General features: G+C 58.1%; 3 protein-coding genes across 3 annotated transcripts; all 3 read right to left on the reverse strand.

Annotated features, from left to right (window-relative positions):
* Positions 1-562: 562 nt before the first annotated feature.
* On the reverse strand, positions 563-11,809 carry TAPBP (TAP binding protein; the record flags this gene model as incomplete). The annotated part of the gene is made up of 11 exons (XM_080710400.1): positions 563-648; positions 1,602-1,653; positions 1,701-1,762; positions 1,849-1,944; positions 2,010-2,348; positions 2,980-3,375; positions 10,133-10,393; positions 10,505-10,675; positions 10,767-10,926; positions 11,095-11,435; positions 11,644-11,809. The coding sequence occupies 11 exons, from the start codon at positions 11,807-11,809 to the stop codon at positions 563-565; spliced, it is 2,130 nt and encodes a 709-aa protein (XP_080566526.1).
* A 44-nt stretch (positions 11,810-11,853) lies between these two features.
* On the reverse strand, positions 11,854-13,585 carry ZBTB22 (zinc finger and BTB domain containing 22; the record flags this gene model as incomplete). The annotated part of the gene is made up of 1 exon (XM_080710401.1): positions 11,854-13,585. Exon 1 carries the CDS (start codon positions 13,513-13,515, stop codon positions 11,854-11,856), a length of 1,662 nt encoding a protein of 553 aa, XP_080566527.1. The 5' UTR covers positions 13,516-13,585.
* Positions 13,586-15,022: 1,437 nt separating this feature from the next.
* Positions 15,023-20,085, reverse strand: DAXX (death domain associated protein; the record flags this gene model as incomplete). The annotated part of the gene is made up of 8 exons (XM_080710493.1): positions 15,023-15,082; positions 15,769-15,988; positions 16,113-16,569; positions 17,340-17,553; positions 17,690-17,904; positions 18,022-18,853; positions 18,970-19,162; positions 20,033-20,085. The coding sequence occupies 8 exons, from the start codon at positions 20,083-20,085 to the stop codon at positions 15,023-15,025; spliced, it is 2,244 nt and encodes a 747-aa protein (XP_080566619.1).
* Between the last annotated feature and the right edge of the window lie 3,251 nt (positions 20,086-23,336).

Consider the following 23,336-nt stretch of genomic DNA (forward strand, 5'->3'; position numbering starts at 1 on the left):
TAGGGGCATTTGACCTCTGAGGTACACTCCAGCCCTATTTTTTATTCTTTCTTTTTCTTTTTTTTCTTTTTTTATTTTTTATTTTTGGTGGCACTAGGGGTGGAACCCAGAGGCTTTCTGCCTCTGGGCTATCCTCCCAGACCTATTTTATATTTTATTTAGAAACAGGGTCTCACTAAGCTGCCAAGAGCCTAAGTAGCTGGCTTTGAACCTGCGCGATCCTCCTGTCTCAGCCTTCCAAGCACGGGGACTACGAGCGTGCGCCACCACGCCCGGCTTTTATTCTTTATTTTTGAAACAGGGTCTCATTGAGTTGCAAAGGGCCTCACTAAGTAACTGAGGCTGTCCGCGAACCGCGATCCTCCGGTCTCAGCCTCCCAAATGCTGGGATGACAAGCGTGCACCACCACACCCGGCTTTTATTCTTAATTTTGAAACAGGGTCTCACTAAGTTGCATAGAGTCTCACTAAGTAGCTGAAGCTGGCTATGAACCCGAGATCCTCCTATCTCAGCCTCCCAAGTAGTGGATTATAAGTGTGCGCCACCATGCCGGGCTTTCTCCTACATCTCCGAAGAGAGAAGTGTGGTCTCCTTTACCCTCTGAACAGTCTCCTGAGGCTCTGCTGTGCAGCCCTGGCACCACCGATCTAGAAGCCAGAGGTGGTATTAAGGGTGTGAAACCCGGCTAGTCTGCATTGTGATGTGCTCTGGGTTTAAAATAAATACCTGCAAAGCCAGGCATGATGGCCCATGCTTGTAATCCCATCATCTGGGAGACTGAGACAGGAGGATCCAGGTTCGAAACTCAGTGAGACCCCGTTTCAAAATAAAGAATAAAGTCAGGCATGGTGGCTCACACTTGTAATCCCAGCATTTGGGAGACTGAGACTGGAGGATCACGGTTCGTGGACAGCCTCAGCTACTTAGTGAAGCCCTCTGCAACTTAGACCCGGTTTCAAAATAAAGAATAAAAAAATAGGGCAGGGGGTATAGTTCAGAGGTCAAATGCCCCTGTGTTCCATTCCCAAACCCACAAAAAAAAAAAAAAAAAAAAATAGGGCTGGCAGCAGGGGGTGGTGGTGCACACTTGTAATCCTAGCATTCCGCAGGCTGAGACCAGAGGATCGAGGTTCCAGGCTGAGACCAGAGGATCGAGGTTCGTGGCCAGCCTCAGCTACTTAGTGAGATCCTGTTTCAAAATAAAGCCGGGTGTGGCGGTGCACACTTGTAATCCCTGCGCTTGGGAGGCGGAGACAGGAGGAACGCACAGTTTCGAAGCCAGCTTTGCTGGCTTAAGAGCCCCTGTTTCCAGTGTAGCCCGGAGGTAGAAGGGTTTCCAGGAACCCCAATACCACCAATAAATAAGTAAATAACTAAATAAGAATAAAAAATAGGGCACGGGGTGTAGCTCGGAGGTCGAATGCCCCTGGGTTCCATCCTCGGTGCTGCAAAATAAATAAGTTAATTAATTAAATAGGGGCTGAGAGTATAGCTCAGAGGTAGATACCCTGGGTTCAATCCCCAGCACCAAACAAAATAAAACCTCGCACCTACACCTAGGAAACTACCATGAGATGAAGAGCGTGTTGGAAGGGCCTACACTGAGGATGGAGGGCGGGCAGGAGGGCGTCCAAGCCTGGCCCCTGCACGGCCTGAGAGGAGATGAGAGGGAGGGGCGAGGAGGAAGCGGCGCCCTCACCTTCTCCGGCGACTCCCCGCCAGCCGTCCTCCGCAGGGCAGCTGTGGAGACATTGAGAGGAGCTGGGAAGGGGTGCGGGAGGGCTGGGCATGGAAGGGTGGGTGGGGGCTTCCAGGAGCTGGGGGTCTGGGGGTCGGGTGGGGCTCACACTCACCAACCCAGCCCAGCGCCTTGATGAGTCCCAGGAGGAAGAAGGAGGCCAGGAAGAGGCCCACGCCGTCCTCCAGCGAGGGCCCGGAGAGGCCTGGGGCGGAGGGGCCGTGAGCTGCGCCCCCGCCCCCCCTCGCCCCCCCCAGCTCCCGCTCCTACCTGCCACCTCCAGGGCGACCTCGGCGCTGCGGCCCGCGGCCGGCAGGCTGGGGTGGTGCACGCGGCAGGCGTAGCGCGCCCCGTGCCGCTCCGCAGTGGTGGGGGGCAGCTGCAGGTGCCCCGAGACGCTCACCGAGCCGTCCGCATGGTGGCGCAGGGCCGAGAGCCAGCTGTGCCCCTCGGCCCTCCGCCAGCCGCCGCCGCCGCCGCGTTGCTCCCACCGCACCGAGAGGCCCTCGGGCGGGTAGAAGTGGGACACGAGGCACAGCAGCTCTGGGGGCGCCTCCCCCGGGGCAGCCCACACAAGGGGGGCTGGCGACAGGGCCACCCGGGGGGGCTCTGGGGAGAGAGCGAGGAGGCCCGTGAGCAGAGCCAGGCCACCCCTAAACCTGGGGCCCAAGGACAGGGAACCCTCTCCCACGGTGCTTGCCGGGAGTCTCCTGTGGGGAGCCAGGAAGGTTCCCCCTTATCTTTACTAAAAGAATACTTCTGACTGTCCTTCGCCCAGAGTCACCAAGGTTTAGGGTAACGGAAGGTTCAAAGTAAAAGGTCTGAGAGAAGCTCTGGTGGGGATGGCACGAGGGTATTGATTGACCTGAAACTATAAATACCACAAGAGAAATAAACCCGGGATCGGCCAGTAGAGATCTCAACCCGGGAGTGGACCGGCGGTCCTTCTATGCTTGAATTAAATTCTTTGAATCAAATTCTTAGAATTGAATTCTTTCATCCTCACTCCTCTCTTGGGCACCTGTACTTTTGCTGCCTGGCTCCAGCAGTCTCCAGACCCAAGTCCCCATCCCACCTTCCATCAGCTTTGGGAACCCTTATCCCAAAGCCCCTCGGAATGGCGGGCACCTCCGACCCGCCGCAAGGGCCCCCACCTGCCGCCACAGGTTCACCCAGCACCTCCTCTCCACCAGCCCCCATCGTGGCTTCCCCCAATCCCAGAGACCTCTGGCCCACTCACTGTGCACAGTAAGCTCCAGGGAGACTTGTCCTTGCAGGTACGGCAGATGGACGGTGGCCAGGTAGGTGCCCTCCTGGGAGGGCCGCACCGCAGGCAGCCAGAAGGACCCGTTCCCGGTCCACGGGCCCCAAGGCTCGTCGTCGTCCCACGCAGCAAAAGCCCCTGCCCCCTCCTGGGCCTCGGGCACCTGCGCCCCCAGCCCAGGGGTGGCGGCCAGGAGCAGGTGCCCCTCGCCCAGGTGCTGGCGTCGCCACTCTAGCCCAAAGGGAGGGGGACCCGGGGCCAGAGCGGCGGCCTCAGCAGTGGGAGGCGCGTAGGCGAAGCTCAAGTCCAGCACGGCGTCTTGTCCCATTCGGACTCGAGGGGCAGGGGTGTGGGTGAGGACGGTGAGCACCACTGGGGGGGGGGGGGAGACGGAAAAGAAAGGACAGAAATAGACACAGGATGCTGTAGAGAAAAGGCGTCAAATTCCAGATACCCGCCTCTGTGCGGTGTGCGCACGCGCGAGTGTGTGTGCGCGCGTGTGTGTGTGTGCATGTGTGTGTGTGGTACTGGGGATTGAGACCAGACTACCTCCGAGCTATACCCCATCACTATTTTATTTTGAGCTACACCCCTAGCCCTATTTTTTATTCTTTATTTGGAAAACAGGGCCTTATTAAACAGTAGCTGAGACTCACTAAAACAGTAGCTGAAACAGTAGCTGAGGCTGGCTGCGAACCCAGATCCTCCTGCTGTCTGAGCTTCTCCAATGCTGGCATTACAAGAGTGTGCCACCACGCCGGGCCCTGTTTTATTTTTATTTCCAAAACAGGGTCCCGCTAGGTTGCTGAGAGGCTTCACTACTTGCTGAGGCTGCCCTCAATCCTGTGATCCTCCTATCTCGGCCTCACAAGTACTGGGTTTACAGCCATGCGCCACCATGCCCCGCTAGAAAGCCTCCCTTCCTGATACTACTCCCCAGTGCCCTGCACATCCCCTTTGCCCTGGGCCTGGGTGGGCCCAATGTGGCTGAGAGTGAGCAGAGAGGTCCACGGGTGAGTAGGGGCCGTAGGATGGACGCCCACGAAGCCCACTCTGAACACACTGCCCACCCAAACTCGGGATGGTGGGACTGGAGGGAAACGTTTTTCACTTTTATTTTTTATTTATTTTGGTACCAGGGGTGGAACCCAGGGCCTCAGTCCCTAGGTCCTGGGGTTGTGAGGTTAATCACTCTCTAGCTCCCAAATCCATTCAGTTTCTAAGTTGGGACAAGACACCTACATACGAAAGGTCCTGGTCCCTTGGGCTGTTTGACAAGGTCCCAGCAAGAGGAGGACTCCTGCAAGGCAGGAGGACGGCGACCACACACACCGCGACCACACTCACACGACCCTGTCTGTGTTCTGATTGGATTATTAATGAAGCCAAATGATCTGGGTGGGCTCAGTGAGACATGCTGTTCTTTGCATATGAAGATGCTACAGGAAAAGGGGTATTAAGAAACCTGGGGGGGGGGACGTGGTGGCCACGTTTGTAATCCCAGCCTTCGGGAGGCTGAGACCGGAGGATTGCCGTTCACAGACAGCCTCAGCTGCTTAGTGAGGCCTCCACAACTTAGTGAGACCCTGTTTCAAAATAAAGAATAAAAAACAGGGCAGGGGTGTAGCTCGGAGGTCAAATGTCCCTGGGTTCCATCCCCAGACCCTAAAAAAAAAAAAAAGAAAGAAAGAAAAGAAACCTGGGAATTGCTCATAATTTCATAAAGTCTCAAATAGTTAAGAAACAATAGTAGAAACTGAAACAATTACCGTTAATTATAGAAGCTCAGTCTTTTAAGGAAAAGCCTGACGTGGTCCCTGCAAAATTAATTGGGCCAGCTTATATGATTAAAGTGCGTCCATGGCTGCCACTTCAGGGGGCCAGAGCTAATCAATACACGGCCCTCCCACCCTTTATAAGAATGATAAGGATGGAGAATGGATAGGAAGGGTTAAGGGAAGGTGGCTCCAAGTCAGGACTCTGCAATTCTACAGAGGGTTGGGCAGTCCTGGTGGTAAGTGGATGAAAGAGTTCTCGTGGTAAACAACTTAATAGGTATTATAGAAAATTAGGTGTAAACCGGAAGGGGGTGGCGCACGCTTACAATCCCAGCACTTGGGAGGCTGAGACAGGAGGATCGCACAGGTTCAAGCCAGCCTCAGCTACTTAGTGAGGCTCTCAGCAACTTAGTGAGACCCTGTTTCCAAATAAAATATAAAATAGAGCCGGGCGTGGTGGCGCACGCTTGTAATCCCAGCATTCGGGAGGCTGAGATTGCGGTTTGCTGACAGCCTTAGCTACTTAGTGAGGCCCTCTGCAACTCAGTGAGACCCTGTTGCAAAATAAAGAATAAAAAATAGGACAGGAGGTGTAGCTCAGAGGTCAAATGCCCCTGGGTTCCATCCCCAGACCCGCAAAAAGAAAGAAAGAGAGAAAGAAAGACAAATAGGGCTGGGGGTGAAGCTTGGAGATAGAATCCCCTGGGTTCGATCCCCAGTTCTGCAAATAAATAAATAAATAAAGAATAAAGAATAAGCTGGGTGTGGTGACCCATGCTTGTAATCCCAGTACTTGGGAGGCTAAGACAGGAGGATTGCAGGTTCGTGGCCAGCCTCAGCTGCTTAGTGAGGCCCTCCACAATTTAGTGAGACTCTATTTCAAAATAAAGAATAAAACATCGGGCTGAGGGTATAGCTCGAAGGTAGAATACCTCTGAGTTCAATCCCCAGTATCACACACACACACACACACACACACACACACACACACACACACAGAATAAAGCCCAGCCACGCTAACAGATACTTGTAATCCCAGTATTTAGGAGGCTGAGAAAGGAGAATCCCAGGTTCGAAGCCAGCCTTACCAATTTAGTGAGGCTCTCAGCAACCTGGTGAGACCAGCCCTGTTTCCAAATAAGAAATGAAATCAGGCTGCGGGTATAACTTGGAGGTAGAATGCCTCTGGGTTCAATCATTAGTACCAAAACACCCCCCCAAAAAAACCAAAATATTTATTTTGAAACAGGGTCTCACTGAGTTGTAAAGGGCCTCACTAAGTAGCTGAGGCTGGCTTTGAACCTGCGCGATCCTCCTGTCTCAGCCTCCCAAATGCTGGGATTACAAGCGTGCGCCACCACGAAATAATAATAATAAAAATAATAATAAAAAAATAATAATAAAAGTGGACTGGGGATGTAGCTCAGAGGTTCAGTTTCCAGTAACACACACACACACACACACACACACACACACACACACACACACACACACACAGTGCCCCAGATAAGCCAGGTGTGTACCACCATGCCAGGCTTCCAGCAGGATTCTTACTCGCAGCCAGGTCTAAGAAATACTTGTTCTTGGTGCTAATAAATATTTATTGAACCAGAGAATAAACTCACACAGGGCTTCCCTGTGGAGTCACAGCAGGGAGGCAGCTGGGTAACAGTATGGAGGAAGAGAGGAAAGGACATTCCTGCCACAGACCCCGCCTGGGGGATTCCTCTTGAGAGAACAACTGACCCCACATCCAGCAGTTTTCAGTTTTCTTTCTTTCTTTCTTTCTTTCTTTCTTTCTTTCTTTCTTTCTTTCTTTCTTTCTTTTTCAGTACAGGGGATTAAACCCAGGGGTGTTCTACCTCTGAGCTACACCTCCAGCTCGATTTGTGTGTGTGTGTGTGTGTGTGTGTGTGTGTGTTACTGGGGGTGGAACCCAGGGGCTTTTCTACCTCGGGGCTATACCCCCAGATCTATTTTATATTTTATTTGGAAACAGGGTCTCACTAAGTTGCTGAGAGCCTCACTAAGTAGCTGAGGCTGGCTTCGAACCTGTGGGATCCTCCTGTCTCAGCCTCCCAAGCACTGGATTACAAGTGTGCACCACCATACCTGGTTATTCTTTTTTTTTTTTTTTTTTTTTTTTTTTTGTGGATCTGAGGATAAAACCCAGGGGTATTAAACCTCCATGGGTTTTACTACACCCTCTGCCCCCCTAATTTTTAATCTTTATTTCGAAGCAGGGTCTCTCACAAGTTATGGAGTGCCTAAGTAGCTGAGGCTGTGAAAAACCACAATCCTCTGGTCTCGGCCTCCCAAATGCTGGGATTATAAGCATGTGCCACCACGCCTGGCTCCAGTTATTCTTTATTTTGAAACAGGGTCTCACAGAGTTGCAAAAGGCCTCATTAAGTAGCTGAGGCTGTCTGCGAATTATGATCCTCCTATCTCAGCCTCCTGAATGCTGGGATTACAAGTTTGAGCCATCATGCCCAGCTCCTTTTTTATTCTTTACTTTGAAACAGGGTCTGAGTTGCAAATGTCCCGAGTAGCTGAGGCTGTCCGCGAACCGCGATCCTCCTGACGCGGCTTCCCAAATATTGGAATTACAAGCGTAAGCCACCACGCCTGGTCCGGTTTTTTATTCTTTGTTTATTTTTTAATTTAATTTAATTTTTTAAAAATTTTGAGGGTACCTGGGTTTGAGCCCAGGAGTATTCTACCTCTGAATTACATTCCATCCCTTTTTATTTTTTATTTTGAAAGAGGGTCTTGCTAAGTGGTTGAGGTCCTCACTAAGTTTCTGAGGCTGATCTTGAACCTGTGATCCTCCTGTTTCAGCCTCCCAGCCACTGGGATTGCAGGTGTGAGCCACCACGCCAGGCTCTGAAGTCCATTTTGTTTCCAGTTTTCTCAGTAGTTTTTCACATATGAAAGAAAACATCTGACCCTTGACTATCTAAACTGGCTGGCTCCCATTAGTATAATATTCTCTAGTTTCATCCATTTTCTTTTCTTTTCTTTTCTTTATTATTTTTATTTTTTGGTGGTGCTGGGGTTCCTGGAAACCCTTCTACCTCCAGGCTAGACTCCCAGACCTATTTTTTAATATTTGGAAACAGGGTCTCCTAAGCCAGCGCGGCTGACTTCGAACCTGTGCGATCCTCCTGTCTCAGCCTCCCAAACGCGGGGATTACAATCGTGCGCCACCACGCCCGGCTTATTCTTTATTTTGAAATAGGGTCTCACTAATTTGTGGAGGGCCTCACTAAGTAGCTGAGGCTGGCCTGGAACCTGCACTCTTCCAGTCTCAGCCTCCCACGTACTGGGATTACAAGCTTGAGCCACCACACCGGCTCTAACTAGCAATTCTCAAAGGGAACCAAGAGTGGAGATGGTGACACAGCTGAGGGTTTAGACTCCCATTCTCTTGGTCCAGGGGACCACATGCTCTCAGAACAAAGAAAGGGAGGATACAGGGGCTTAACTGGGGTTGACCTGCCATCAGACTGTTTTGTTTACCAAAAAAAAAAAAAAAAAAATCACAGGAGACTGGAGGAAGTCGAGGACCCTCTCTACCAGTCCTCGGGGAGCCAAGAAGATACCCAGGTGAGATCTTCCCCACCCTCTCTGCTCACTGCCCCCTGACCCAGCCCGTCAGGGTTCAACCCCTGTGCACTCCCACTAAGTTGCACCAAGCAACAGGAGGCCTTTGGGGTCTGCCTCTGTAGCCCTTCAGTCCGGAGCCCACTGACTGGGGACTCCCAGTCATGTGCCTTAGGGGAGTGCTGCAGATTGACGGGGCTGCTGTGGAGGGGGGGAGGTCCCAAGGGCTATGTTTATTTTTATTTTATTTATTTATTTATTTTGCAGTATTGGGGATGGAACCCAGAGACATTCTACCTCCGAGCTACACCCCCAGCCCTATTTTTTATTCTTTATTTAGAAACAGGGTTCCACTGAGTTGCAAAGGGCCTCACTAAATAGTTGATGCTGTCCGCAGACTGTGATCCTCCTGTCTCAGCCTGATGAATGCTGGGATTACAAATGTGCGCTACCACACCTGGCTGCTGCTTCTTCTTCTGTTTTTTTTTTTTTTTTGGTGCGTGTGTGTGGTTCTGGGGATCAAACCCAGGGGCATTCGACCTTCAATATCAACCAGCCCTATTTTATTTCTTATTTGGAAACAGGATCTAACTAGGTTGTTGAGAGCCTTGCTACATTGCCAATGCTGGCTTTGAACCTGTGATCCTCCTGTCTCAGCCTCCCAAGTACTGAGATTATAGGCATGCACCACCATGCTTGGCTTATTTTTTTATTTTTATTTATTTATTTATTTATTTTTTTGTGGTACTGGGAATGGAACCTGGGGACATTCTACCAGCAAGCTACACCCCAAGCCTAATTACTTGTTTTTTTGTTGTGGTACTGGGGATTGAACCCAGGGGCATACCAATTTTTTATTGGTACATTGTAGTCATACCTCTCAGTGTGTGGTCAACACGGCAGAGGCATACATGCACTTAAATTTTTATTTTGAAACAGGGTCTCGCTAGGTTGATGAGTCTCACTACTTGCTGAGGCAGTCCTTAAACCTGAAATCTTCATGTCTCAGCCTCCCAAATACTGGCATTTACTGGAATTACAGGTGTAAGCTAACTCCCAGCTATTTATTATTTTGAAAAAGAGTCTAAGTTGTTAAGGACATGATAAACTGCTGAGACAGGTCTGAGATTGTCCTGTCTCATCCTCCCCAAGTATTAAGTACTAGAATGACAGAGTGACAGGCCTGTACCACGTCACCCAGCTTTTTTTTTTTTTTTTTTTTTTTTTGTGTGTGTGTGTGTGTGTGTGTGTGTGTGTGATAGTGGAGATTGAACCCAGGGTGTTCTACCTCTGAGCTACACTCCCAGCCCTATTTACTTTTTATTTTGAAATAGGGTCTCGCTAAATTGCAGAAGGCCTCCATGAAGTGCTGCAGCTGGCTAGAGAACCTGAGATGCTCGGGTCTGGGTTTTTGAAAAAGGATAAACTGCAAAGGTGAGGTGCCTGGCAAGATACAGTTGTGGGAGGACTGGAAACCAGGCACCTCACCTTACAAGTTTCCCAGGATCTGGTGCAGGAAAATCCCGCCGCGACAAAGCCCCGCCCCTGGGATGCGACAAAGCCCCGCCCCCAAGCCAGGATTGGTTTACATTTTAGAAGGCAGATTTATTCTAGCCTAACCGCCTCGCTTTACAAGAAAAGGAAACTGAATGCCCATCCGGGAAGTAGGACCAACTCAAGTCCCGAATCACCGGCTCTCTGCACCCTTGGATCCAAGCATCCCTCCGTATCCTCTCCCCAGCTACCTGTTGCCATGGTGATGGGAGCGGGCTCCTGCTGAGGCTTCGGCTGCGGCCGCAAGAGGCTGGAGAGGCTGAGGACCGCGCTGGACACGCTGACCATCAGCCAGGCCCCGTCCAGGGCCCGCGGGCAGCTCCGCCGAGGGGCCAGGCCGCTCAGCCAGCGCGCGGAGGCGGGGAGCGGCAGGAAGCGGCTCAGCTCGCAGCGCGGGGCGGGGGCGCCGCGGGGGTGCCGCCGGAGGGCCGCCCGCAGGGTGCCCGCGGGGTCTGCGGGGCGAGAGGGGCGCGGCTGCAGAGTCGCGGGAGGGGCCTGACGCCCTCACAGAGGGGAAACTGAGGCCGCGGGCAGGACGCGCCCCAGGGCGGCCCCGGACTCACCGTCCAGGCCGAGGTAGAGCTCGGGGTCCAGGTCGGGCCGGGGCGGCGGCCCCCCCGGCCCCTGGCGCAGCAGCAGCGCCGCGGGTCTCTTGGCCAGGCCGCCCCCGCTCGCGTCCTCCACCAGCCAGCACTCGACGGTGGCGGGCCCGGCCGAGGCGGCGGCCGCCAGCCCTGGGGAGAGCGCGGCAGAGTGGCGGCGGCCGCCCCCCGCCCCCCGGCCGCCCCCGGCCCCCGGCCGCCCCCCGCCCGCCCGCGCCCTCACCCAGCGCCGCGGCGAGGAGCGGCCACACCGGCGTCATGGCTGCGATCTCCAGGCCGCTCTTCCCCGTTTCGCTTTCGCTTGCTCGCGAGCGCCGCGGGGCGAGGGCCCGGGCGGCGGGGACGCGGCTGGCCAGGTGCGGCGGGGCGGCGCCATCGCGGCCCTGCCCCCCCCGCCCCGCCCCGCCCGCCCGGAACGCCGGCGCCGGGAGCCAGAGAAATGACCAATAAATACTTTAATCACTTAAAAAAAATTAAAACCTTGTACTACGACTTACTCCCTCCGGGCCTCCCTGTCCCTAGGGGCCCGAGGGCTAGCAACTGGGGCGGACCCGGGGGGCGGGGGGCGGCCCCGGCCACGACACCGACACAGACTCAGGCACAGACGACACGACCGCGGGGCTCCGCTGCCCCCGCCCCGGCCGTCCAGGGGCCGCGGGCAGGGGCGGCCGTCCAGGGGCGGTCGGCGGGCAGGGGCGGCCGTCCAGGGGCGGTCGGCGGGCAGGGGCAGCCGTCCAGGGGCCCGCAGGTGCAGGGGCGGCCGTCCAGGGGCGGTCGGCGGGCAGGGGCGGCCGTCCAGGGGCCCGCAGGTGCAGGGGCGGCCGTCCAGGGGCGGTCGGCGGGCAGGGGCGGCCGTCCAGGGGGCGGAGGCTGGGGCGCGCGGCCACGCCCCCTCCAGAGTATACACAAGTCCACGGAGATGGAAGACAGTAAGTGGCGGGGAGGGGCCCACGCGCCCTGGCCCCGCTCCCGACGGCACCCGGCGGCCGTCCCCCGGCCCTAGCTGGCGCCCCCGACCCCCCGGCGGCCGTCCCCCTGCCCTAGCTGGCGCCCCCGGACCCCCGGCGGCCGTCCCCCGGCCCTAGCTGGCGCCCCCGGACCCCGGCGGCCGTCCCCCGGCCCTAGCTGGCGCCCCCGGACCCCGGCGGCGTCCCCCGGCCCTAGCTGGCGCCCCCGGACCCCGGCGGCCATCCCCCTAGCTGGCGCCCCCGGACCCCGGCGGCCGTCCCCCGGCCCTAGCTGGCGCCCCCGGACCCCGGCGGCCATCCCCCTAGCTGGCGCCCCCGGACCCCGGCGGCCGTCCCCCGGCCCTAGCTGGCGCCCCCGGCCCCGCCGAGGTCCCTCTCCGCCTGGTGCGCGCCGGGCGGGGTCCAGCCGCGCCGGCCCGCCGGCTCGCCGCCCGCCCCCGCCGCCGCGCCCCGGGGCAGCAGCGCGGGCCCCGCGCGGTGGCGGCGCTCGCAGTGGCCGCGGTGCCGCATGAAGCTGTCGCGCCACATGAACTTCTTGGCGCACGCGCCGCACTCGTAGGGCTTGAGCCCCGTGTGCGTCTTCATGTGCTCCGTCAGGTGGTGCTTCATCTTGAACTTCTTGGCGCACACCGGGCAGTCGAAGGGCCGCAGGTTGAGGTGCATGTTCACGTGGCGGTCGCGCATGCTCTTGTGCGAGAAGGCCTTCCCGCAGTGGCACAGGAACACCTTGATGCCGTCGCCGCCGGGGGCGCCGTGCTCGGCCGGCTGGGCGGGGGGCGGGCCCGCGGCCTGCGCGGGGGCGGCGGGCGGGAAGAGCAGCACCGGGGCGCCGGGCACGTCCAGGGGCAGGAGGGCTCTCGGCGCGGGCGCGGGCGCGGAGGGCGCGGGCCCCCCGGGGTCGGGGCCGCCGCCGTCGAAGGGGCCGAAGTCGTCGGAGGACTCGCAGAAGTGGACCTGCTCCTCGCCGGGGTCCGGGGGCGCGGTCAGCGTCCGGACGTCGCTGATGCTGAGCGTGGCCTCGGGCCCTCCGGCCGCGGGCACCCCGGCGCCGCCCCCCAGCTCTTCATCCTCGTCGTCCTCGCAGGTCAGCACCAGGTCCTCCTCGTCCTCGTCCTCGTCCTCGTCCTCCAGGTCCGGGTCCTGGGCGGCCAGGGGTGCGGCCGCGGGGCCGTTCCCGCCGCGCCTGGCGTAGGCCCAGGGCTTCGGCGGCAGGACGGCCCGCCGGCCCCCGGCCCCCGGGACCTCCGGCCCCCTGCCGTCCCCGCCGTCGGCGCACAGCTCGTCCGCCTCCAGCAGCAGCCTCCCGGGGGTGGCGCCGCCGCGCCGCTCCCCGCCGCCCGCCGCGGACGCCGAGGACGCCTCCTGCGAGGACGCCGAGAGCTCGGCCGACTCCCGCGGGCTGAAGTAGTTGCTGCTGCTGGGAGACTGGCTCTCGCTGGCCCGGCTGCAGGCCGGGGGGCGCGCGGGGCCCGCGGCCGCAGGGGCCCCGCTCCCCGCCGGCGCCGCCGTGCCCGAGGGGGCGGCCGCGGCCGCGATGGTGGCCGCGGCGGAGGCTCGGCCCTCTCGGAGGAGTTCGGTGCATTTGTCCACGATGTGCCACATCTGGAGCACTGACCCCACCGTGAGGAAGTTGACGATGTCCGCGGCGGCCATGCTGAGGCGGCCGGTGTAAGCCGAGGCCAGGACGGTCTCGAAGGCGCCTGGGTCCATGACACTGGGCAGCGAGATGGAAGTCATGCCCTTGAGCAGGACCTGGTCGTGGAAGTAGGGAGAGGAGGCAGCCAGCACAGCCCGATGGGCCCGAAACTCCCGGCCTTGCACGCGGATGGACACGTCGCAGAGCTGGCCCTGAAGCCGCTGCTGATTCAGGGACTCCAGGAGGGCACTGGTCACCTCGGGGAAGGTCACGTGCACCACGGCGGCGGCTGGCAAGGGCAGTGGGGGCGGGGCCAGCGACAGAGGAAGGGGGAGTGCGGCCCCACTGGGGGACAGGGATGGCTCCATGTCGTGGAGAGAGGGGACACCCCCCCCCCCAGCCACTGGAACAAAGGAAAGGAGGAGGGCGGCCGGGGGGGTCTCTGGGAAGAAAGAAGAAAAGCATTTCATAAAGACCCAGCCCGTTAGAGTTGAGGGACATGTTCATCCTGGTCTACTACGGAACCCCCCCAAGAGCAGGACAGGTATGATTCTCAACCCCATTTGACGGATGAGGAAACGAAGGCTCACAAAAACTGAGATTATCCAAGGTCACACAACCACGAAATAACGCCAGCAAATGCGGGCGTCCTGACTCCTTGATGGTTAGAGAAATGAGGCGCCCCTGGAGAGGGGGCGTCATGCCTCCCCTTGCTGGTGAGCCTAACTTCCCCAAGTCCACCGTGTTGGTGTTCTACACCCTCTTCCTGGGAGGGGGACAAGTCAGCTCATCTGAAAATCTCCCCCGGCTCCATCGTCTTTCGGGCCGTGCCCCCCAGCTCTCGCAGGCCACGCCCCCTGGCCCCCAGCCACTAGCCCCGCCCCTGTCGATACCCTCCCGCGCCCCGCCCCCGATCCACCCGACCCCGCCCCTGTCTACCCCCGCCCCCGCCGGACCCCGCCCCCCTGCTCCGCCCCAAGTGCTACCTCGGCCTCTTCTCCCACCCGGAAGGTGCCCCCCAACCCCGCGCGTCCCCGCTTACCGGGCCGCGCGCCCCCGGGCCCCCCCGCCCCTCACTCGGCGGCCAGAGCTGCAGCCCGGGCCCCTCCCGCCGCCATCTTGCGCCGACTCCCTCCGCCCTCCGCCTCCGCTCCGCCTCCCGCCCCTCCGACTTTAAAGGCACAGAGCCGCACCCCGCCCGTGCCGCTGGGCAGAAGTCGGCCGACTCCGCCACTTCTCCTTTAAAGAGCCGTGGCATCATTGCTCCTTAAAGGGGTCAGGTCCCTCCATAGGTGGAGGACTCGGCACTTGGCTTAGCCGCAGCCTGCACGCCCTTTAATTCTGTAAGCCTGCCCTCCCCAGGCGCGCTGGTCCAGCTCCTCAGACCCCGCCCGGCCGAGGCCCTCCAGGCCTGACGGCTCCGGGAGCCCTCTCCCCCCCCCCCCCGCTGCACGGCCCCGCCCCCTGCCCGGGCCTGGATTGGCCGAGTAACCTCGAGCCGGCCCCTGATTGGCCTTTCCACTCCTGCCGCTCGGAGTGGGAAAGTAAACGTCTTAGGGAGGCGAGGCATTCTCTAGGTGCCTGGTGGAGGGCCGCGGGGAGGCCTGGGGAGTAAACCCCAAGACAGGCCTGCAAGGCTGGCCTGTGTGAAGAAGGGTTGACTTAAAGCCGAGACAGCAGGACAAGGAAAAGACAGGAATAAGAAAAGAACTTTATTGTTTATTAATGTTTCTGTGTAAAACTTAAGCTTTTTATTTTTAAAGAAACACCACCGAAGAGAGCTGAGCTCAGTCCATCCCTTCCTCGGTCATGGATTGCCACATCCTCCAAATGCTACCCCCCAAACTCTGTAGAGGCAGGAAAAGCAGGAGGCAGCTAGTCAGAGTCGGAGAGCACGATGATCTCCTCCGGGTCGCACTGTGTGGCCACACTCGTCTGCAGGGAAAGGAGAGTCAGAAATCTAGAGGGCAGCCGGGCGTGGTGGGCACGCTTGTCATCCCCGCGCTCGAGAGGCCGAGACAGGAGGATCGCGCAGGTTCCAAGCCAGCCTCAGCTACTGAGTGAGGCTCTCAGCAACTTAGTGAGACCCTGTTTCCAAATAAAATAGAAAATAGGTCTGGGAATAGAAAGGGGATAGAAAGCCCCTGGGTTCCACCCCAAGTACCACACACACAAAAAAAAATCTAGAGTGCAGGGGGAGGTGCAAACGAGATTTGCGAGGTTAACACGCCAGGTGTATGGCGCATGCCCATGATCCCCGCACTTGAGAGGCTGAGACAGGCAGATCACACAGGTTCAAAACCAGCCTCAGCTACTTAGTGAGGTCCTTTGCAACTCAGCATGACCCTGTTTCAAAATAAAGAAAAAAAATAGGTTGGGGATGTAGCTCGGGGGTAGGATGCCCCTCCTGGGTTCCATCCCCAGTACTGCAAAAAAAAAAAAGCCAGGTGTGTTGGCACACACCTATAATGCCGATACTTGGGAGGAGGATTGCAGGTTCACAGCCAGACTCAGCAACTTAGTAAGACCCCGTCACCCTGTGATAGGTAGAATACTTGGACAAGAGCTGAACCAGACGATGAGAAAATAAACTCGGAGGGAATCGGGCCTCCCTGCCTTACCTTGTAAGTACTAGGTCTGGAAGGCTGTGATTGCGGGATCTGGGACAACCGGGCTGGAGAAGGGCTACAGAGGGAGCTGGTCACCAGGCCGTGGCTAGGAGAGTCCACCCTTGTGGAGGAGTCAGCAACGGGGGCCGTGGAGGCCAGGGGGGACGGTGGGCTGGGCAGGGAATCCGTCTGCCTCCCATTCTTGTGCACCGTCCTTCGCCCTTCCACAGTGCTGGGAACAAAACAAAAGCAGGCAGAGGGGTGGGAGGCGCCCGGGGCTGTCCCAGGAGGCTGCCCCCAGCCCTCCAGGCAGCCCCGGCTGGCAGGCGGCGTCCCCCAGCTCCCGCTGCTCTCACCTGTCTCCTAACAGTCCCACCCCAGTTTGCTGCTTCTCCCTCCGAGATTTCTTGCAGGGGGGACTGGCATCCCTCCAGGGGCGAGGAGAGACACCTCCATTGAAGGACGTGGAGGTGACCGTGGCCGCCCCGTTCTCCAGGACAGTGGTCAGGGGCTCCTCCGACCGCTTCCTGGATGGGGAAACGTCCCTCTCCTCGGGGGAAGGGGCAGCATCCACGGGCAAGGCCTCGATCTCCAGCTCAAAGAGCTGGGACATGGGGCTCTGCCCCGGCTGGTCCCCGCAGCTCTCCGCCGCGCTGCTGCAGGGCGCCAGAGCGTCCGCCGGCAGCGCTGTGGACACCTCCAGTTCTTTGTTTTGCGACTCCCCTGGAGACCTGCGGATCCCTTTGCCAGGTTCCAGGTTCTTTTCAGCGAAGATCTGTGGTGGGGACATGGGGTCCTCGTCCCCATCCTTGTCTAGGAAACAAGAAACGAGGGGAGGATGACATGAGAACTAGAGAAAGACGCTGAGAAGAAACCCGGGTAAGAAGGGAGTCTCTGCGGGCGTGTGCCACACCTGGAATCCCAGTGCACAGGGCCGAGACAGGAGCACCGCAGGCTCACAGCCAGCCTCCACGGCTCAGCGAGACCATGTTTCAAAAATAAGAAAGAGGTCAGGCGTGGTGGCGCACAGTTCATGTACAGCCTCGGCTAGGGAGGCCCTCTGCAACTCAGCGAGACCCTGTTTCAAAATAAAGAATAAAAAATAGAGCAAGCGGTGTAGCTCAGAGGTCGAATGCCCCTGGGTTCCATCCCCAGACCTGCCAAAAAATAATAATAATAATAATAAAATAAAATAAAATTAAATTAAATTAAAAAAAAATAGGCTGGGTGTGGGGGCACACGCTTGTAATCCCAGCATTCGGGAGGCTGAGACAGGAGGATCACAGTTCGCGGACAGCCTCAGCTACTTAGTGAGGCCCTCTGCAACTCAGTGAAACCCCATTTCAAAGTAAAGAATAAAAAAAAACAGGGCTGGGGGTGTAGCTCAGAGGTAGAATGCCCCTGGGTTCTATCCATTGTACTGCAAAAAACAAAAAATAAAAATAAAAAATAAAAAACAGAATAAGTCTAGAGGTATAACCCAGAGGTAGAATGCTTCTGGGTTCCATCCGCAGTACCATAAAAAAAAAAAGTAATTAAGTTTCAACAGGTGGCTCATGACAATTGATGATGTTCTTAAATACCTGCCACCTCTTCCTCCTCCTCCTCCTCCTCGTCCTCCTCGTCCTCTGGACCTTCCTGTATCTGTTCCAGATCCTCCTCTTCCTCGGACTCTGTGGCTTCCTCCTCCTCTTCCTCCTCCTCCTCCTCTTCCTCATCACTTTCCTCCTCGTCGTCTTCCTCTGTCTCGGCCTTGGAGGTGGCAGGGCACTCCTGGGAAGCCATTCCACTGGGGCCCTGGGGGACAAGGCGGTCTCTGAAGACTCCATTGGCCCCAGAGCATCTGGTTCCGCACCCTCCCCATCCACCACCCTGGGGTCCCTGCTCTTCGTGCCGGGGCTTGGTCTTTCTGAAGGGCACATCCCTTCCACACCTCACCGGAATCCAGAGCGGCTTTGGGGGGGTCTGCCGCTTGGGAAGAGGCGCCTTGGGAGACCCGAGCTCTTCTCCTCTGTCTCTCGCCCTCCTCGCTTTTGTCCTGCATCATTGCGTACTTGGAGATGACCTCATCCAGCCGGCTCATGGCCAAGCTCCGGTTTTCCCGAAGACGCTGGGCCAACACAGGATCCGACAGTGCGGGGTCAATGCCTGTGCGGGAAGACGTGAAGTCAGAGGACTGGAGCCCAAACCCGAGGAGGGCAGGGTGTCCCCTCCGCCACACACCCAACAGGAAGGGCCACCAGAGGGCAAGGCTCTACCTCTTACCTGGCCTGTAGTCGTCGGTGAGATGGCAGCCGAAGTTGTAGATGAGATCCAGGTGGCGACGCTCCTGCAACCGGACGCCCACGTCCCGGAAGGCATCCTGGGCCATGAGCTGGAGCTGTTGTCGGGAGAGGCCCAGGCTGTGCCGAGCAGCTGCCTTCTCCACAGCCCGCAGCACGTCTCCGTAGTCGGGGAAGGCGTCGGGCCCTGGTTTGTTGATGAGCCGCTCGATGCGCCTGTTAACCTCGGGGTAGCGAGTCCCGCGGTAGGGGATGCGCTGCTCTATGACCCGGCCCGTCAGCGAGGAGCAGTCCTTCAGCTCACAAAGGCGCCCAAAGAGGTGGATCAGTTTCCGCTTCAACTGGGCCTCCTGCAGGTATGTGGAGTTGGGGTCATCCAGTTCTGAGAGATCCAGCTCCTTCTCCTGCAGCCGGCGGATCTCTGCCACGTAGAGCGCCAGCAGCTGCTCTAAGCGCTGGATCTGCCGCCGGGAGCCACGGGTCCTTGGGGCCTCAGGGACAGGGGGTTCAGCATTTGGGGGGTCCGAGGAGGGGTCTGTGGGAAGGTTATCCCCAGATGGCTCATTGGAAGTGGTGGCGGCGGGGGCCAGGTTCAGCTTCTTCTTGGCCGAGTGGGCCTTGAGAACAGTGCAGAGCTCGTTGATGTAAACGTAGAGCTTAGCCGGCCGGCTCTGGGACCGGGACAGGACCCGAGAGAGGATGTTACAGAATTCCGCAGAGGCCAGAAACAGAGAGTGAGCGCGCTGCTGCCGGTTATGGAGAAACGGGACCACCTCGGGGTGGTCGGATGTCTGCCTCTTACAAAGTTCAAGGAACTGGAAGATTCGGGAAAGAAGGCACGGTGAGGTTATTGTGGAAGAAAGCACTCCTTAGGAGGGACGGCCAGCCACCTCCTCCCTGGGGTGCAGGAACCTTCTTCCCTAAAGCTCACCTCTTCAAACAGCTTCTCATTCTCCAACTTGTAGCATTTCTTGTTGCTGCCCGAACTGCCGCTTCCTCCAGCCCCCTGGGGCTCAGAGGGGCCAGGGACCTCTGCCCCTGCAGAGTCGGGGCTGGGCAGCGGGTGGGAGGGCCCTGGCTGCGCAGCAGCCTCATCTTCCTCGTCATCATCCAACACGATGATGCTGTTGGCGGTGGCCATGGGGAGTCAAAGCCCCAGGAGGGAGCAAGTGTTGAGGATTTCAGAGTTCCTGCTGGAAGGGGAAGGGCCCTCAGAAAGCGCCCCTCCAGCACAGCCCGGGCCTTCAGCTCACGCGCTACCCAGTCACCTTGGGTTTCAGCAGTACCTGGACCTGCTCATCTTGTGTGTGTGTGTGTGTGTGTGTGTGTGTGTGTGTGTGTGTGTGTGTGTGTGAAGCCTCCCCCAAAACTTCAGTTTCTATCCGGAGCTCCACCCTCCCCTGTCAATGGCCCATCTTTCAGTTTCATTTCCTTCTTATTTCTCGGATTTGGCAATTGGTTCTTCCTCCCAGTTCCAACCCCACCTCCCAGACTGCACCCAAAGGTCCCTGACGCCCCCCCACAGGTAAGAACAGCGCCGGCGCCACTTGACGCACACCCGGCCAACCCGACCCATCCCGGATCACCACCCAACTCCCAGACAAGTGGAGCGGCTCGCACCGCGCGTCTCCTCCCCTCCTCACGTGTTCCTACCCCAGGGCCTGCCCACCCCGGGCTCTCCGGGGAGACTGCCCACCGGTCCCCTCCCTGCACCCCACCCTAAGGCTCCCCATTCGCTCCCGCACTGGTAACCGCGGCGAGCCTCGCGCGGGCTCGCCTGCCGCCTCTCGGACTGCGAGCCCGGGTCGGGCGGCCGTCAGCTGTGCGAGCTTCCCGCCAACTGCCCCCTCCCCCAGGAGTCCCGGCCGCCCGGCTCCCCGGCGCGGTGAGGAAGGCGCCGCCGCTTGCCCCTCGCACTCAACACCCGGGCCCCCGGATACCTTCCCTCGACGTCGCCGCCCCCTCCTCCGCTCCCCGCACGGCCGAGCCCCCACCTCGAAAACGGCCTCTCGAGGCGACCCTGGCCGCGGCTCTCAGAACCTCGCATGGTTCTCTCCGCCTTCCTTTCCCCTCCCACCGCAGGCCCCACTACGGACCGGAAGTCGCGGGGGTTCCGCCTACTAGCCATGGGAGCGGCCATCTTGCGGTACGGAAGGCCAGAGGCCGGAAGTGAGCGAGGGCCCGCCCACACGGCCGGCGGCGCGCCGGGCCGGGACCGCCCCAGGAGGCCTCCGACCCGAGGAGCGCCCGGAGCGCCTGGGGGCCGCCATCTTGCCGTACGGCACTGACCCCCCACTAGCGCTCTTTCCGCCCGGAGCTTCCGCGACCCGGCCAATCAGAAACTTCCTGACCGGCCCAACCGCCGGCGAGTCGCGTGCGGCGGACGGCGCCGCCCAGCGGGGCGGGGAGCGGGCGGGGAGGGCGGGGCGGGCCGGGAAGCCTGGCGGCGCGGGGTGTGCGGGCGGCGGCGCGGGGTGTGCGGGCGGCGGCGCGGCGTCTGCGGGCCTCCCTGGCCGGCCGCCGCGGTCGGCGCCCCCGCCCGGCTCCCCCCCAGCGCGACGCCCGCCAGAGAGCAGCACACGCTGTGCGGACGCGGCTTGTTATTCGCGGTCGTGACGGCTGCGGCTCAGGCGCCGCAGAGCTAGTGGGCGGCCGGCGGCGCCTCTTCTGCGCAGGAGGCTGGCTGGCTGGCTGGCTGGGTGGCCGGGTGGATGGCCGGCTGGCTGGGTGGCCGTGGGGGCTGCGAGGCCGCGCGGGCCGCGTCTCCTCTTCCCCGGGAGCGTGGAGAGGCCGCTGGGTCTAGAGTAGAAGTAAGCTGAGGGGAAGCCAGAGAGGTGAGCCGGGCCCCATCCCCGCAGCGCCGCCTCCCGCCCCCCGCCGCCCCACGCTGGGTCCCGAACCCCAGACGCGGGGGGCGTGGTGGGCACGCTGGCCATCGGGAGGATCGCGGCTCGAGAGGCCAGCCGCAGCTTCTACTTAGTGAGGCCCTTTGCAACTCAGACTCTGCTTCAAAGTAAAGCCTTAAAAATAGGGCCGGGGGTGTAACTCAGAGATAGAATGCCCCTGGGTTCCATCCCCAGTACCACAAAATAAATAAAATAGGTCTGAATGCCTGTAGGTTCAATTCTTAGTAACACACACACACACACACACACACACACACACACACACACACACGTAGCTCTTATATGTGCATGTGTGTTTGTGTTGTTTTACTGGTGATTAAACCCAGGGGCATTCTACCTCTAAACTGCATCCCCAGCCCTATTTTTTTTTTTTCAACGTCTCACTGGTGGTGCACCCTTTTAATCCAACCCCTTGGGAGGCTGAGATAGAAGAATGCCCCTGGGTTCAATCCCCAGTACCGCCAAATAAATAAATAAAATATAAAAAGGGCTGGGGGTACAGCTCAGAGGTAGAATGCCCCTGCATTCAATCCCCAGTACAGATAAAATAGCTATAAGAGTAGACCCCTTTTTTTTCTTTGTGGTACTAGAGATGGAACTCAGGGGCTTTCTATATCCGGGCTAGGCCTTCAGCCCTGTTTTTATTTCTTATTTGGAAATAGCGTCTCACTAAGCTACTCAAAGCCTCCCTAAGTTGCTGAGGCAACTTCTAACCTGTGATCCTCCTGTCTCAGCCTCCCAAGCACGCCCGACAGAAGAGAGGACAGTAAATATTCCTAACACAAGGAAATGATGAACATTTGGGGTGATTGATATGCAAACCCCAGTTTGATCATTGCACATCATATACATGAGCTGAAATATCACAGTGCAACTCATGAATATATACGCTCATTTTGTGTCATTTTAAATGTTTTGAAAGCCGGGCATGGTGGCACATGCTTGTAAATCCAATATTTAAGAGGCAGAGACATTAGGATCGGGTTTGAGGCCAGCCTCAGCTACTTAGTAGGTCCTCTGCAACTGAGTGAGACCCTGTTTCAAAATAAAGAATAAAAAACAGGGCTGGGGGTGTAGCTTGGAGGTAGAACGCCCCTGAATGTTATCCCCAGTACTCCAAAAAATAAAAAAAGGTTTAAAAATCTGTAAGAAGCCGGGCATGATGGTGCATGCTTGTAATCCTAGTACTTGGGAGGCTGAGACAGGAGGATGCAGGTTTGCGGCCAGCCTCAGCTATTTAGTGAGGCCCTCCGCAGCTAGTGAGACCCTGTTTCCAAATAAAGAATAAATAAGACTAGAGTATAGCTCGGAAGTAGAATGCCTGTGGTACTGCAAAATGCCCTAGTACTGCAAATAATAATAATAATAAATTTTAGCCTACTGTCCTAAACTATCCAAGAGCCCCCCACAACTCCCAACAATTCCCTTCCTTTCCTGTCTCCCTCTCACCTCTGTGGTAGGGAAGAGGATTTATAGAGACCGGAACGTGGTCACAATTCCAGCTCCTCCTCCTTCTGAGGTGTCCCCAGGAGCCAGTCCCCAATCTTTGCCCATGGCAGCGGCCACAGCAGCTTATAGACAGCCTCCAACATCAGCACCAACAGGAAAAGGGCCAGGAAAGTTAGGAAGGCCTTGTCCAAGGCGCGTCGCAGGGGCCCCCTGGGGGGAGATGGCCCCTGCGCAAAAGCCAGGAACACATCCCCCTCAGCCACTTCACTGTCCTCCTCCATCCTCGCCTGCTGTCTGACAGCTGGCTGGGTCAGCAGGGCTGGAGGAAAGCCCTGGGTCAGCAGGGCCAGGATTAAGGCACGGCGCAAGCCCAGCGCCTAGCCTTCTTGACCCAGATTCCAGCACCAAAGAGAAGGAAGGGCCTCTGAGCACCATTATTTAATCATCCAGTGTGAAGGCCGGGTGTGGTGGCGCAGGCTTGTAATCCCAGCATTTGGGAGGCTGAGACAGGATCGCAGTTCGAGGACAGCCGTCTCAGCTACAGAGGCCCTTTGCCACTTGGAATTGAATCCAGGGGCATTCTACCTCCAGTCCACACCCCAGGCCTTTTGTTATGGTCTGAAATAGGGTCTCACTATGTTGCAGAGAGTCTCACTGTGTTGCTGAGGCTGGTCTCAAAACTGTGATCCTCCTTTCTCAGCCTCCCAAGTACTGGGACTCAGCCACCACCACTCCCAGCTTTTTTATTTTATTTATTTATTTTTGGTGGTACTGGGGGTGGAACCCAGAGGGTTTCTACTTCTGGGCTACACTCCCAGACCCATTTTATATTTTATTTGGAAACAGGGTCTCACTAAGTTGCTGAGAGCCTCACTAAGTAGCTGAGGCTGGCTTCGAACCTGCGCGATCCTCCTGTCTCAGCCTCCCAAGCGCGGGGATGACA

This window comes from Muscardinus avellanarius (assembly GCF_963383645.1).
Source record: "Muscardinus avellanarius genome assembly, chromosome: 14".
NCBI classification, from domain to species: Eukaryota; Metazoa; Chordata; class Mammalia; order Rodentia; family Gliridae; genus Muscardinus; species Muscardinus avellanarius.